The following is a 15789-nucleotide window of genomic DNA, read 5'->3' as shown; positions in this document are numbered from 1 at the left end:
TCAGGAAGGATGTGGACAAATTAGAGAAAGTCCAGAGAACAGCAACACAAATGATTACCTGTCTAGAAAACGTGACTTTCGAGGGAAGATTGAAAAAAAATGGGTTTGTTTAGTCTGGAGAAGAGAAGACTGAGAGGGGACATAACAGTTTTCAAGTACATAAAAGGTTGTTGCAAGGAGGAGGGAGATAAATTGTTCTTCTTAACCTTTGAGGACAGGACAAGAAGCAATGGACTTAAATTGCAGAAAGGGAGGTTTAGGTTGGACATTAGGAAAAAATTCCTAACTGTCAGGGTGGTTAAGCACTGGAATAAATTGCCAAGGGAGGTTATGAAATCTCCATCACTGGAGATTTTTAAGAGCAGGTCAGACAAACACCTGTCAGGGATTGTCCGGCTATGCAGAGCCGTGACTCTTGGCAACGTGCAGGACACAGTGGATGGATTTGTAGCAATGTGGTTCCCAAACTGCAGTTGAATGATAGATGACACACATCTCCCTAAGTTAACACCAACCCACCTTGCCACAGAGTACATCCAACAGAAAGGGCTACTTTTCTCTGGTTAGTGGATCACGGGGGATGCTTCCCTGACATCAGTGTTGACGATGTTGAAATGCCACCTTGTCAGCACCAAAGAAAGAGGCAACTGTCAGCTCAGCCAGCGCAGAGTGACTGTTGAATGTGCTTTTGGTCGATGGAAGGGATGCGGGTGCTGTTTACTCACAAGATTGGACCCCAATATATCCCAATGGTTATAGCTGCCTGCTGTGTCCTGCATAATATCTGTGAAGCAAAGGGAGAAAAGTTGGCTCTGGGGTGGAGGGCGAAGGTGGAGCAGCTCTGTGCTGAGTGGGAACAGCCAGACACAAGGGCTATTGGAAGAGCTCAACAAGGAGCTTTGTGGTTGAGGGAGGCCTTGAAAGAGCGCTTTAACAGTCAGCCGCAGTAATGGGATGTGATGGACTGTGCTGTATCTGGCCCTGGAGCTTTGGGGGCTGTTAGGAATTGGGGGCTGCTTGATGCGCATCTGCGAATATCGCACTGGCTGTTAATGTAGCTCTTAGTCTTGTGGTGCTTGCTGTACGTTTACAACTGTTACCCTTGTTAGGCCCTGATCTTGTGAGTTCTGTCGCCTTGTACAATAACCAGCAGTGGGCACTTTCAGTAGCGCTAGGCATTCGGCGGCATATATTGTGAAGTAACAAAGATGAATTGTTTACCAAAAATAGATGTTTGTATTGGATACCAACAACAGTGGGGGGTGACCCAGTATGCAATTAAAAAACAGTACAACAAACACTTCTGTTCCGTTCGTTTATTTCAGAGCTTAACAAAGGGAAGAAACGTTCATGTCCGATTCAGTGCATTGTGGCTACACATGCACTGACTTGCGAGAGCCACAGTTGCTGTGGGTGAAGCTGGGGTTGTCCTTACTGTCCCTGGTGTGGAGTGGTTCGGGTAGAGGTGCAGGCCCTGATGTCATGTGGAGTATTGGTTAGTGTAGGGAGTTCTCAGTGGAAAACTCCGTTTTGTCTGCGAGCCTGTGATTGTTGGACCTGTAGGTCTACAAGACTCTGCAGCATTTGTGAGGCACAAAGTGGGGTGATTTGAAGACCAAGAGAGGGAGACGGTGGCTCTGGATCTGAATCTCTGCGCTCGTGAGACCCTACTACAGCATCAAGGGTCAATGGTTGTGGTGCTGGGCCATCTTTCTTCGGCAGCAGCAATGAGGATGAAGGTGCAATGTGGCGTGAACTTAGGAAAGACGTTGGTATTAGTTCCCAGGTGTCTGCTTTGTGCTGATGGCTGCTGAAAGAAATTAGTGTCTGTAGTAAATCTGGAGGATTGGATGGGCAAGTGTATAAAAACAAGCCATTGTGTGATTACGAAATGCCCCACACCCTGTGTGCAAGGCTGCAGTTCCCAGCTGTAAAACTTCCCACTGTGGGTGGTAGGAAATGCCTCGTAAACGGAAACTGCTTTTGCCTCCCCAGAGATGGAGCGGTTCAGTCTTCTCATCTTGTGGGTGATGCGTTGTAGCAGGCCTAGAGCAGGAGGCTCCTCTGCTGAGATGGAGCTGCCGGAGATGAACAGTGATAACTGAAGGCAGTTTGACACCTCAGGGTGAGCGGGTGGATGGGAAGAGAGGTACGGTTCTGAACGTGTCTTCTGTGGAGAGGGGAGGGCTCTCTGGTTAGAGAGGGGCAGGAGGGGAGGGTATCTCTGAGCTCTTGGGAAGCCCATGGCTATTGAGGGACACATTTGTGGCTCAGTGATGGGTGACTGACATGCTCCATGAGCTATGATGCCAGTGCATAGCAGGGGGCTGTCTGCAGAGATTTTCAGCTGTAACTATGAATTTCCAGCATTTCAGTGGGCTGAGGTCGAACTTATTTTGTGGCCTTGTTAGTGCTGTTGATATTTGGTAGCTCAGGAAGGGTCCTGGAGAGAGACCTGCCTTCTCGTGGGACAGGATCAGCCACGCTGCAGGGGTGAATGAGACGGTGTGAGACCTGGGTTAGTTAGTTTCATGGCACTTCGCCACCACTGGGCTCCTTCGGGTTCAAGTGCTGGGATCGTCTTTTCACAGAGCCCTTGTTAGGGCTAAACGCTCCATTGTTCAAACCAGGCCTGGGATCCAGGCCTTTTGCTCAGTGAGGGGCTGTGATGAGAATCGGGAGGGTTTTCAGACGTGGGCAGCCCAGCAGAGGCAGCTGTTTAGCAAAACGTCTAGGAGAACGGCTTAACCTTACTTGACAAACAACTTTAAACTGGCTGGGGAATGACACTGTCACGGGGCCTGAAAACTGGCAGGGCTGGGGATGGGCCACTGGAGTTGATGCGGGGTCCTGTCCAAACAGCTCAGTTCCTCTGGAAGAGGGGTGAACAGCATGTCAAATGTGCAGTGGGTGCTGAACTTCGGGGGGTGAGGAAAACCAGCAGGAACAGAGAACTAATGACCTGGCCACTGAAGTGCCTGGGACTGTCCTGGGGGTCACGCTGGGCAAATGGAACAGCTGGCACGAACGGGGTGTCATAATTTTGAGATGCAGACTGACTGGGGAAGGAGGCATTTGGAAAGCAGCAAAGGCTGAGAGGGCAGTCCCGGGGGGACAGCTGCAAGGGAGGTGCCTGGCCTTGGGGCTGCGCGTGCAGCGGCTTCGGGACACAGCGCAAGGGGGGGGCAGGGGTCCTCCTCTGTCCCGCTGAAGTGAGACTGTGCCTAGAACTGTGATCGCTTCTGGGCACCGTCATGCCCTGCAGGGATTCGGGGACAGTCAGCAGAACAGAGCGAAGAGCTGGAAGGAAAGATTGAAAACACAGCTGGGCAAAGCACCGCCAAATGCCTGTGTGTTTGAAGGGGCTAAGTGCCAAGGAGGGAGAGGCTGTCCAGTTCAGTACAAGGGGCTAGAACTAGGGCTAATGGGAAGAGAAAGAGAGGGGAAGCTTGGGCTGACTGTCAGTGAGATATATCCATCTGCGACATGGATTCCCAAGGGACAGGAGAAAGCAATGGCGGACATGCTCTAGGGGCCAGTCTTACCCTGACCCGGGAGATGAACTAGAGGGGACCCTAGATATCTCTGCCATCTTTGACTTCCAGTGTAGGATTGTTCCCCTATACCCTTCCTGGGGGCTCTGTCCAGTTGAGATTTACTCCACTTCCCTGGAAGGCCAGTAACTCCTGGTTAGGTGGTCTTCCTCCTTGGTGTTTCAAAGGTGTCGATGTTTGTAGGAAGGTGCCCTCTGTCCGTGCCTGGAGGCATCTTCAGCCCAGAGTGCTACTCTAAGCCCAGAAGAGTTCAGCTGAGCTGGGCTAGTGACAATCACTTGTCTGCGCCAGCCAGCAAGCCCCTTGCGTCCAGCTCAGGTGCGCTTGGCATGTTTCCCATCACATACCAGTTCCTAGAGAGCTGGCCGTGCTGAGCGCTGGATTAGAAGACTCTGCTTTGAATCCCCGGGCCCAGAGCGCAGTGACGGGCAGAGTCACCAGGTTTGGGCTCGGGTCGCCAAGAGGGAGGGCGATGTTGGGGCTGGATCTGTTGGTAGCTCCATATTAGGGCTTGGATTGGTTTCTGCAGTGAATGTCCGGGGCTGGAGAGCCGAGGAGGAAAGTTCTGGGCTCCTTCCCAGCAGTCAGTCCAGTCCCTTGGGTCAGCGCTCTGTTCAGAAGGAATCTGAGGTGAATCACTCTTTCTCCAGTGTCTCCTGCTGAGGCGGGCACCTGGCATCCTGGCCTTTTGGGCTCTGGAGAACATCACTGGGAAAGAGTTACAGCCTCGATTGCTGTAACTCTGAAACTCGCTGCTGCTCTGAGGGAGCCTCCCAGGCTGAGGGGGCATCTTCGTATTGTCCTGTCAGGGCAGGTGGGCTGGGAGCTTCCGGGTTTCCGCAGCTTTGGGGCTAATGACCCAGGCCAGGGGTTCTGTCCGGGAGTGTTACTAACAAAGTTCATTTTTCCCTTCTCTCCCCTCTGTGCAGCCTGTGGTCCTGGGACCTTCAAGTCGAAGCAAGGGGAAGGTCTCTGCTCACCCTGCCCCCCCAATAGCCGGACGAGCTCTGGGGCAGCAACGCTTTGCACCTGTCGGAACGGCTACTTCCGGGCAGATGCAGACTCCGCAGACAGTGCTTGCACCAGTAAGTCTGTCTCTGTGTACCGGATGTCTTGGATCACTCAGACCCTGACCTTGGGGGACAGGATCGGGGTCCTAGTCTGCAGCAGTGTGGTTTGAGTTCCCCTCTGCTGGGGGAGTGGGGTGTCCTGGATAACCGTCTCGCTGTAAAGGATGAACAGCCAGATCGAGAGGCAGTGAATCCAGTCCTGAGAGCTGCAGGTCCAAAGGGCCACCTCCCCACAAATCCGGGTGTGGGCTGGGTTTGGGGCTCCTCAGGGCGCTCTCCGCTCTGACGTGAGTGTCTCATCCGCAGGCGTCCCATCCTCTCCTCTCAACGTCATCTCCAACGTGAACGAGACATCGCTGGCGCTGGAGTGGAGCGAGCCCCGGGACTCGGGGGGCCGGGACGACCTGCTGTACAACGTCATCTGCAAGAAGTGCAGCGTGGAGCGCCGGGTGTGCACACGCTGCGACGACAACGTGGAGTTTGTGCCCCGCCAGCTTGGCCTGACGGACCGGCACATCTACATCAGCAACCTGATGGCGCACACCCAGTACACCTTCGAGATCCAGGCTGTGAACGGCGTGTCCAACAAGAGCCCCCACTCCCCCCAGTTCGCCTCTGTCAACATCACCACCAACCAGGCGGGTCAGTACAGACATCTGCAGGCTGGAGCCGCTGCTGCCTGGGGAGAGGGTGCATCTCTGCTCTACTCCTGTAATATCCCCAGTAACTAGAGCAGGGTTTCCTGCTGAAAGTCTCTCTGAGGCCATTGTCCTTTTGTTCACGCCCTTTGTGCAGCGTTGCTGGCTCTAAGCTCCTGCATCTAATCCCCTGGGTGACTATTTCTCTCTGTTTTTAAATCAGTGTCCCTGGAAGGAATGAGATCAGAACTCCGGCAAACAAAGATGGGGGGCTGAGCTAGTGGATGCTCCTAGCTCTCTAATCCTGGCTCCAGAGACTCCCGGCTTGCAGGGGCGGATGGGCTTTCTCCCTTGTGGGCCTGGCTAAGGTCAGGACCCTCCCAAACCTTCAGAGCATGCGGTGCGCTCTCTGCTTTCCCTCTCCACCTTCCCCTGCATCGGGCTCCACTCCAATGCACTGGAAACCTACTGCTGCCACTCACTGAGTAGAATTCATGGGCATCATCCCTGAGACGGAGGAGGGTACCATGGAGAGCAGGAGGAGTGTGATCTTGGTCTCATCATCAGTTGGTGGGATCTTTGCCCCGTTGGTTTAGTCTCAGCCGTAGAAGACGAATGTGGGTTGGGGGACGTTGTGGGGGGTCCCAGGGGATGAATTCAGTGACTGGCGACATGTTTCCGCTGGCACGGGGCTACGAATGCTGCGGCTTAACCTGGCCCGTCCATTCCCTCTGTTGCAGCCCCCTCGGCCGTTCCCAGAATTCAGCTGCACGGCAGTACTGGCAGCAGCATGATGCTGTCGTGGACGCCCCCAGAGAGACCCAACGGGATCATCCTGGACTATGAAATCAAGTACTTTGAGAAGGTAAAGCAGAGCCCAGGCCACCCGCTCCCCAGCCCTGCTGCCTGCAGGACGTGCATGGGCGGGTAACGGTGATAGAGGTAACCCCGGTGCAGGGGGTAGGATGGCGCTTGGGGTTGTGACAACCGCTGTAAGTGACCCTGATCTTCCTGCCCCACAGCAGGGCCAGAGTGACGGCATCGCGAACACCGTCACCAGCCAGCAGAACACGGTGCGGCTGGATGGGCTGACGGCCAACTCCCTGTATGTAGTGCAGGTTCGGGCCCGCACTGTGGCCGGCTATGGCCGGTACAGCCTCCCCGTGGAGTTCCAGACACCTGCAGAAGACGGTATGTGCTGGGACTGGAACCCCTTCCTGCTCCCATCCCACGCCCCGGCTCAGCCCCTTGTTCTGATCAGCCTCCCGTGTCTCCCACAGGCTCCAGCGGGAAGAGCTTCCAGGAGCTGCCCCTGATCGTGGGTTCGGCCACCGCAGGCCTGGTCTTTGTCATCGCTGTGGTGGTGATTGCTATTGTCTGCTTCAGGTACCAGCTCTGGCGGGGAAAGGGTGTGAGCCCCAGGCTAGGAGTCCCACAGGGCCTCGTCCCCGTTGCAGTGTTTGGGGTATCCCTCAGACTGTCTGTGATTTAAGGCAAATACCCATCTGCATGCCGGGTTCTGGAGTGAGGGGGCCAGGCCTTCCAGACCCGGGGCCGCTCCACCGCGGAGTGCAGTGTCCGCATGGGGTTCTAGCAGAACCCTTCCCACTGCACTAGAATAACCATCGCTCCAGGCCCGTCAGGCTCCATTGTCCTCTGCATGTGGTGCTAGATGGGTGTTAAGCCAGCAGGGGAGGATGTTCTGTCGAGGAACATCAGCCGAGCAGGTGCCCCTCCCAAACCTCATTGCTCCCACCTGGCCTCCCTGGGCAGCAGGTCTGCGCCCATGGAGCATGGCAGTGAGTGTTCCTCCTCACGGCTTTGTTCTTCAGCAGTTAGAGGCCATTGGATGCAAACTGGGTTGTACGCGACTAGCAACCCGCCCCCAACCTGAGCCAGCCTTCAGCCTACCTCTACCACTGCAGCCCTCATTGGGCCTTCAGGTGGAGCCGGCTTCATGACACGCCCTGTGCCCCTGTGAGATCTCGCCCTGCCCGCTGCAAACCGTGCAAGGTCTCTGAGCCAGTGTGAATCAGGGCAGCCAAGCCCAGAGCAAATGTCCCCTCCAGCAGTTCATGCCTATGTCCCTGCTTCTAGGCTGAGGGTGACGATACAGGGAGAAGGGGAGGAAAGGCGCTGACCTTGACACCGTGCCGTGCCGGAGCGGGGCATCTGCTCCGCTGCTGGCTTGCGGACTTACCTGTGGTCCCCTCGGCACGCAGCAGGCATGGACTGTCCTGAAATGGCTCTTGTCTCCTTTGGGCAGGAAGCAGCGGAGCGGTACGGACTCGGAGTACACGGAGAAGCTGCAACAATACAGTGAGTGTGACCCCAGGCCCTAGTGCATGCTCCTGCCCCCGAGCCCTGCGTGCTGCAACAGTACGGGAGTGTGACCCGGCCCTTGCACCCCCGCGTGTGCAGGGCAGCGAGACTGGGATGATTTCCTTAGTTGTGGGGGCTTTGTGTCTGGTGCTAGAGTTCCTAGCCTGGGCCCCAGGATGTCCTATGACGCTGTAGGTCGGGCTGAGGGGTGTTGCTGGGACCACGCCCTCCCACTGGGCCTGACTTGCTCTGCTCTCGCAGTCACTCCCGGGATGAAGGTTTACATCGACCCCTTCACCTACGAGGACCCCAACGAGGCGGTCCGGGAGTTTGCCAAAGAGATCGACATCTCCTGCGTCAAGATCGAGGAGGTGATTGGAGCAGGCAAGTCACCTGACCGGGCGCGGCTCGTGTGGCAGGGCTGCCAGGGAGTTCTCGCTGTCCGTAACCGCTCCGCTGTTCTTCCCCTGCAGGGGAGTTCGGGGAGGTCTGCCGGGGCCGCCTGAAGCTGCCGGGCCGGCGGGAGATCTTTGTGGCCATCAAGACCCTGAAAGTGGGTTACACGGAGCGACAGCGGCGGGATTTCCTGAGCGAGGCCAGCATCATGGGGCAGTTTGACCATCCCAACATCATCCACCTGGAGGGCGTGGTGACCAAGAGCCGGCCAGTCATGATCGTCACGGAGTTCATGGAGAACTGCGCCCTGGACTCCTTCCTCCGGGTGAGGCCTGCTGCGCTGCGGGGCAGGCTGGGCCCCAGGGGTGTGGGAGGACAGGAGGCTGGGATGGAATCACTCCCCTTCCCCTCTCTCTCTCTGGCTGGGCAGCCCTCTGCTCTGCACTCGCTGCTCCCGTCCCGTTCGGCTCTCACATGCCTTTGCTTCTCTGCGTTTCACACTGATGCCCCCAGGGTTCGAACGTTGGGATGGGGAGGAGGGGCCCTCTTGGAGGAGCACGGTGGGCGGGAGGTAGGTGGCACCTTTATGAAGAGAGTAATAGTGTGTTAGGGGGTCCCCCCCCACATATACACTTCCCTTTCCTGCGGTGGGGGTGTTAGAGGCTCAGCTAGCCAGAACCTCTAAGCAGGTTCATTGGCCCGTTCTAGGGGGAGATCAGAACCCCTCCCCAACCCCCTGTGGAAGCAGGGAACGAAGGGCTCACCTTTGGGACCCCTGTGACCTCTCCCCAATGTCTGCCGGCAGCTGAATGACGGGCAGTTCACGGTGATCCAGCTGGTGGGGATGCTGCGTGGCATCGCGGCCGGCATGAAGTACCTGGCGGAGATGAACTACGTGCACCGCGACCTGGCCGCCCGCAACATCCTCGTCAACAGCAACCTGGTGTGCAAGGTGTCGGACTTCGGGCTCTCGCGCTTCTTGGAGGACGACCCCGCCGACCCCACCTACACCAGCTCGCTGGTATGTGAGATTCTTGTCAGCACCCTCTGCCCGGCCGCAGAGGGCAGGGCCGCGGGGGCGCCCTGAGGTAGACACTAAATAATGGAATTAAGCGTCTCTCCCCACAGGGTGGTAAGATCCCGATCCGGTGGACGGCTCCGGAAGCCATCGCCTACCGCAAGTTCACCTCGGCCAGCGACGTGTGGAGTTACGGGATCGTCATGTGGGAGGTCATGTCCTATGGGGAGCGGCCCTACTGGGACATGTCCAACCAGGATGTAAGTGCGACCACGGGTGGGAGCCACGCTGTGGTGGCGCCGGGGGGCTGGCTGCCTGGCTGACTCGCAGCCGCTCTGAGCGCGTGCGTGCCTGTGTGTCTTGGCAGGTGATTAACGCTGTGGAGCAGGATTACCGCTTGCCGCCGCCCATGGACTGCCCCACGGCGCTGCACCAGCTCATGCTGGACTGCTGGGTGCGTGACCGCAACCTACGGCCCAAGTTTGCACAGATAGTGAATACGCTGGACAAGCTCATCCGGAACGCAGCCAGCCTGAAGGTCATCGCCAGCGTCCAGTCCGGGTCAGTGCCCTCCCCTCCCTGCTCCGGTAGCGACCCCGCCAGGCCGCTCGTCCCTTTGCAGTGCAGGGAATGCTGGGGAATCTGCTTTGCATGGGCTGGAGCCAGGCATTGGCTGAGCTAGAACCTAGGGGGCTGGAGGTGGGGATCCAGGTGGAGACAGTGCCGGGGGGAACCCCATTATCCACCAGTGCCTGGCAAAGGTCTGTACCTACCCCAGCCCAACAGCACCCTGTGTCCTCCCCGCATTAACTCTGGGCTCGCTCTTATCCCCGCAGTGTGTCTCAGCCACTCCTGGACCGCACCGTGCCGGATTACACCACCTTCACCACCGTGGGCGACTGGCTCGACGCCATCAAAATGGGACGGTACAAGGAGAGCTTTGTCAACGCTGGATTTGCATCCTTCGACCTGGTGGCGCAGATGACAGCGGAGTGAGTGGGGCTGAAGGGGCTGGGAGCTGGGCCTGGTCACAGGGCACTGCTGGGAGGAAGAGCGCTCAGCAGCTCTGAGGGCAGATGCCTCCTGCCTAAGAACAATGAAGTGTGCGCAAGTTTTCCCTCTTGGGCTGGGAAAGCTCTGTGATCAGTATCCAGCACCTCTGCTCTTAGAATTAAGTACCTTTTAGGCCAGGTCTCAGAGCCCGCGCTCCAGCCCTAGGCCAAATGTATATGTGGCTCGTTTGAGGCCCACGAGCCGGAGTCAGTCGACCTAGGCTCTGAGACTCGTTGCAGTGTAGCTGTGGCCATGAGAAGTAGACGCAGATCAGTGCATGGCTGGGGGTGTAGGGGATTCATATGAAGCCGGGACGGGTGCAGACCCTGACTAGATTGTTGTTGTGTCTGGCCAGGAGGCCAAGTGGCATTAAAGGATTTCTGCTGCCGTGTTCTGGGCCCCTCTAAAAACAGCTGGGGAATATCTGTCTGCTCCATCAGCCAGTGGTTAATGCTGCAGCGGAAATGCCCCTGCACAGGGCTCTCCAAGGAGTGTGTAGACTTGTTACGAGCTTTGCCTCCTCTTGTCCTTTCAGAGACCTGCTCAGGATAGGGGTGACACTCGCAGGACATCAAAAGAAGATCCTGAGCAGTATTCAGGACATGAGGCTGCAAATGAACCAGACCCTCCCAGTTCAGGTTTGACCACAGGAAATTCTGGGGCTGGAATGGACTGAGGGAATCTGTCAATAAGATTCTAGTTTGCGGTGCGGCCCGGCTTCCTGTTTTCCCCTTTGCGTGGAGCTTCTCGGCCTCTGACAGTCACACGGGATGGGACGCGCCTCCGTGAATCCAAGGCACTTGGGCCGAGAGGGAGACCAGCCTTGTGTTTGTGTTTGGAACAGAGCCGGCGATGCAGTCTTCATATTGAAGACAGATTATCGGATGAAGACTTCACCCCCTCTTCCTGCCCCATCTCCGCTGCACACGGCGCCGTGGGTTCAGGAGGTGTTCCGCTTCTTGGATTTCCTTAACCCCAAAGTCACAAACATTCTCCTCTCGCTACGCGCCTTTTGGAGACGCTGCGGGCACTTTCCCGAGCTCGTGGCCTAGCGAGGGGGTTGTGGGGATACAAGCATACACAGCAGCTGCCCGACCGTGAAGGGCATGGAGCGGGGTCCGACCTGGCCTTCTCCTGTGCAACCCCAGACAATCATGTCCCCCTGCTGCCCCCATACAGGGATCTGCACTGGAATGTGTCGGAAGGGGGGGTATCGGTCCGTTTGCCTCTGGACGCCGGAACCTGACCCCAGTGAGATTACTATGCAGGGAGTTGGACACACCAACTCCAGATCTCTCGTCCCTCTTTGTTTTATGGCCGAATCTGGACTGCGGAGAAAGGCCATCAGCGCGAGTTTGCACAGGGACCAGGGGAGCAAAGGCAGCCTTGCTCCTGCTCAGCCAGAGTTCGGAGCGCCGTCAGGGAGGCCAGGCCGAGCTGGCTGCGGAGCCCGGCTTCTCCCCAGTCTCCTGTTTTGTGCAGAAGGAGCGGGTCTTGTCAGAGCGCGGCCATCTCCTGACGCACGCTGTGATTGCTGCCAAAAGACTCTCACTTCTGCTGCTTTGACTCTTCCTGGCCGCTCGGCTTGTCCCGAGCGAGGGGGGAGAGTCCCAGCGCGAGCGTGCGTGCGTGTGTGCTGGCCAGCTGGGTGAGGGCACGGGCAGAATAAAGGCAATAAGAATTTTACTTGAGTTTCCTTCGCTCGCTTAGTCTCTGCCGCTGTACAGAACCCAAGAGACATGGAGCACAAGCCCATTCCTTCCTTTGTACAGGCGTAGTGCTCTTCCCCCCCCCCCCCCTTCTGGAGCACGGGGCATGGTCCTTCCCTGCCCCCAGCCCTGTGCTCCGGCCCCTGGCTGTAAATATCACAGGGAGCTGGCAGAAGGGCTGGCTTCACTAGTATAACCCCCTTCCCTGCCAATCAGGCGTAGCTGTCCTGACACCCGATGCCATGATGGTCATACAGGGTCTTAGCCACTTCCTCAGCTGTGTTCACAAACCCACCAGCTTTTCCCCGCCCTTCCCCCTGCAATGCTTACTAGGGAGCCTTGCCCTGTAGGAGTCCGTAAGGGCAAGGAGAAGGGTACTGTCCCCTGGCCACATAGGGAGTGGGGTGAACCTGCCTGAGGGCTAGCAGGAAGTGGGGCTTGGGTTTAGGGGTCACACAGGCTTGGCCATGAAGAGCTACATGTAGGGACTATATGGTGCTGGTTTCTAACCCTCTCGGCCTGAACCGAACTGTGCAAAACAAACCTAGAGTCAAAGCCAGGCATGACCAGCCGAGCGGGTGCAGCCAGTGGGCTGGGAGCAGAGCCTCTGTTACCGGTGCCAGGAGCTCTGCCTGGGCCCAACCCCAAATTTGGAGAAACCGCCCAGGCTGGCTGGGCTTGTCTGACTTTTCTGGCTGCTGAGCCAGGCCCCGTTCTATCCTGTCTATTGGCCGCTCTTGCTGATAGCCCTTCTAGACAGAAAAGGAGAGAGCTGTTAGAGACCATCTTCCCTCTTCTGCCCACCTTTGCTCTTTGTTGGAGAACTGCAGTCCTCCAGCATCCCAGCATTCCCTTGGGACTACTTAGCCCGGCGTAAGGAGGGGACAACTTGGGTGGAGTGCAGCAACTAGCTACGCCCGTGACTCAGCTATAAAATTCATGCCTGATCCTCCACCACCTCTGGGTTTGGAAGGATTCGATGTTTATCGGCAAATGTCAGTGAACTTCGATTTCATCGCGCACACGCAGACCAGTGGAAGAAATATTTCCATGGGTGATCATGGCAATTTACAGATAGATGCTGCTTGAGAACTGATTGGAGTTCGATTTAAGGGTATTGATGGCCTGTATTTTGACATGTGATGTTGACCCCTCCCCCCTCCATAATTTCACCCAGCTGTGAAAATTTAAATTGATAAGTCAGAAAAAAGCTTCAAAAGAAACCTGGATATTATCAGTCCAAGTGACAACCAAATACAAATCAAAATCTGCCCAGCCTGGCCACCTCCCACATGGGACAGCTGCCAAGATGGCTTCTAGAGAAACACAGTGACTTCAAACAGCGAGAGGTGAAGTCGTTCAAGGCAAACGCCCTTCCTCAAGTGCTCCCTAGCAGGCTGAGCTGGAGCCAGCTACCTCTGCCCAAACACCATAGAAGTCTTGGAGTTGGGTATCTCTTCAGGGGTTTTCCCTGCCCTTCATGGGGAGTCCTGTCTCTAGACCCCTCCACTCTGCTCTCCTAGCAGCCAGAACTTGGAGAACCCAAGCTCATTTTTCCCAGCGTCAGGTGCCGCTGGCTGCTTGCCCATGCCTCTTACTGGGAGTGCCTGGGCGGCCGTTCATTCTGGGGTGGGGATGTCTGTTGCATCGTAACCTTGGCCTCTCTATTAGCTGCCTCGTTGCACTGTGGCGCCACTGACTTGACGATCCCTGGGCCATCCTTGGGAGAGGAATGTCCCCCATAGCCTTCGAAAGCTCCGGGGATGGCATCAACACGTGCTGATGGTTTGATGGAAACCTGGGTTTTCCTTGCTGCGGTTCAAGCCCATTTCTACCTGGTGGGTCTCTGGAGCCTAGTGAGTACAACTGGGCTTGCTCCTCTCTGACATCCCTTGATGCATCTGTGGATGGTTCTCCTCCTACCAGTCTGAATCTCCTGCCTTTTCTCTCAGCTCTTCCTCAGATCCTAGCTTCCTGGAGACCCAGGCCAGAAGGGGCCAGTATCATCTTGCCCAGCCCGAATAATGCCGGGGAATCACCCTGGCACTCCTCAAACCTTAATCAGGTGTCGCCCTGCTCTGAACTCTCCCCAGTTTGTCCAGAACCGAATGTGAGGTTGAATAGCACCCTCAGGCCACCCCGCTGGGCTGGACGATCCCCTCCCTCCTCTTGTGTGTGATGGTCTGTCCTACAGCTCAACTAGACAGTTCCATGTTGGCAGTTCTTCCATGGCGGGACCAGCTCTCGTGCCAGGATCGTGGCCTGTTCTGCTTTATATGACTTCTGTTGCATGGCACTTTGTTCCAGGTTTTGTTTTTAGCCTGTTCCTTCACTCTATCAAGCTCAGGCTATATTTTAATTCAGTCCTTCTGAGCATTTGGGATCCTTCCCGTCATCGTCAGCTGAGTTTCATTAGAGACCTTGCCTCTTAACCCTCCCGCTCACTGATGGAAATATTGCATAGCTTAAGTCTCAGCTCAGGGGGAGTCCTGGATTGCTCCTTGGGAGGACGTGAGGGGTGGGAAAGGTTGTTCTGTTCCATTTTTGTACTGGTTCCTCTTCCGTGTGGCATGAAACAAACGTCCATTTAATTTTGCTTTGCTTTTTTTAAAACTCCTTCCAAAGTCCATTCGTGCCCTGAGGCTGGGCTCTGCAACTGTGACCGCCATTGCCAGGGGGAAGGCACCAAAGCCGGGGCCCAGCTTTGAAATGAGATCGCTCCCCGTTTCACAGCCTGGCCCAGAGCAGGGCCTTGTCGGGGCGAGATGGGTCTGCCGATGAGTGGATACGCCCCTGGCTTAACGCCACCCAGTGCTGGGGGGCCCAGAGTTGCCTAGCAACAGGCTTCCCCGCAGCAGCTGTCAGCACATGGTGTGGAGCGGGGCAAGCGGATCCTTTCCAAAATGGCGTGAAATGCGCCATGTGTGTTGGGCTCTCCCACAGCGCCGTCCCTGTCTGTCCAATCAGCGTCTTTGCCTGCCCAGGGAAGGAACTAGGCTCCTTTGTGGCCTGGTTTCTTTCTGACAAAGGCATCTTGCCTCTTTGTCCCTTTCCTCTGGGTGCTCGGCACCAACTCCTCCAGCCGTTAAGCAGTTGATTGGTCTCTTTCCCTGCACCTCCCTCAGAGCAGAGGCTGTTTGCCGCGTCCCACTCCTGCGAATGTGCCTGTCCTTGGAGTTCCCAGAAACAGCTGCCAGTGGCTTGGGGACCATGTTGCCTGGGGCCACCCTTCCAGTCAGGGTGAATTGAGATGGAAACCGTTGATCCGCGTGATGGACCCACCCCTGGAGATGGACGCTAACAGCCTGGATACACACGGTATCTGAGCAGCCGGGAGCCTGGTATCTCGAATAGCGAACCGCCTCGGAGCCTGCACTCCAAGCCTGATGTGACAAAGCGAGCTCCGTTCTCCAGGCACACCGTGCTGTGCCCCTTTTGGAGGTGGGGGGCCTGGGATCATGCAGCCCTCCTGAAGGGCAGAGCGGGGCAGACTTGAGGGGGGGAACGCCTGCTGCAAAGCTGTGCCTCCCCCTGGCCCAGTCCCTCCCCAAGCACTGAGCCCTCAAGTCAGCAGAGAGACAGTAGTAGGGAGGGGAGGGGTGGGAGACAGGCCTCAGAAGAGATCTTCCTCTGTTTCATGGTGTCCCTTATTCCACCTTGAATGGTTCTCCCTTCCGGTGTGGGTGCCCTACACGGTCTCCCTGGTGCTCAGCGCACTTGCTGCCCTGGGTCCTGTCTTCACCGTGTGCCCCAGCTAACCAATATAAGACTAATGCCTGGCCCTTTCCACAGAGAGGCCATCGCTGGCACCGACCCACACACCGCATCCTCCCACCACCTTGTTCCCCTGTGCCCGCTGCTGCGGTTCTCTGTGCACTTGGCTCAATCTCCAGCTGCAGCTCCTGGCATTTTAGCCCAATTCTCTGCAGCCCCACTGCTCTTCCCAGTCAGCCGCTCCCTGTCATGACTAGTGGGCTCATTCCGGCCACCTCTGGTCTTCTCTAGCCCCTGCCTCACCTCTTGAGCTTT

At 56.7% G+C, this 15789-nt stretch overlaps 1 protein-coding gene across 2 annotated transcripts in view; it reads left to right on the top strand.

Annotated features, from left to right (window-relative positions):
• Positions 1–11840, top strand: part of EPHB3 (EPH receptor B3) — a 44764-nt gene extending 32924 nt beyond the window's left edge. Inside the window, exons 4-16 of one of the 2 annotated variants that reach the window (XM_074963477.1) lie at positions 4484–4639; positions 4931–5266; positions 6003–6127; positions 6285–6453; positions 6543–6648; positions 7529–7581; positions 7846–7968; positions 8058–8305; positions 8786–9001; positions 9109–9258; positions 9366–9559; positions 9835–9990; positions 10587–11840. In XM_074963477.1, the coding sequence (XP_074819578.1) occupies positions 4484–4639; positions 4931–5266; positions 6003–6127; positions 6285–6453; positions 6543–6648; positions 7529–7581; positions 7846–7968; positions 8058–8305; positions 8786–9001; positions 9109–9258; positions 9366–9559; positions 9835–9990; positions 10587–10695 (2141 nt within the window). In that variant the 3' untranslated portion in view covers positions 10696–11840. Of the gene's footprint in view, positions 1–4483; positions 4640–4930; positions 5267–6002; positions 6128–6284; positions 6454–6542; positions 6649–7528; positions 7582–7845; positions 7969–8057; positions 8306–8785; positions 9002–9093; positions 9259–9365; positions 9560–9834; positions 9991–10586 lie in introns of both variants that reach the window. The other variant, XM_074963476.1, reaches the window with a different exon arrangement.
• The last annotated feature ends 3949 nt before the right edge of the window (positions 11841–15789 follow it).

This window comes from Natator depressus, chromosome 9 (genome assembly GCF_965152275.1).
Source record: "Natator depressus isolate rNatDep1 chromosome 9, rNatDep2.hap1, whole genome shotgun sequence".
Lineage (NCBI taxonomy): Eukaryota > Metazoa > Chordata > Testudines > Cheloniidae > Natator > Natator depressus.
This window is presented reverse-complemented; position numbering and strand designations above follow the sequence as displayed.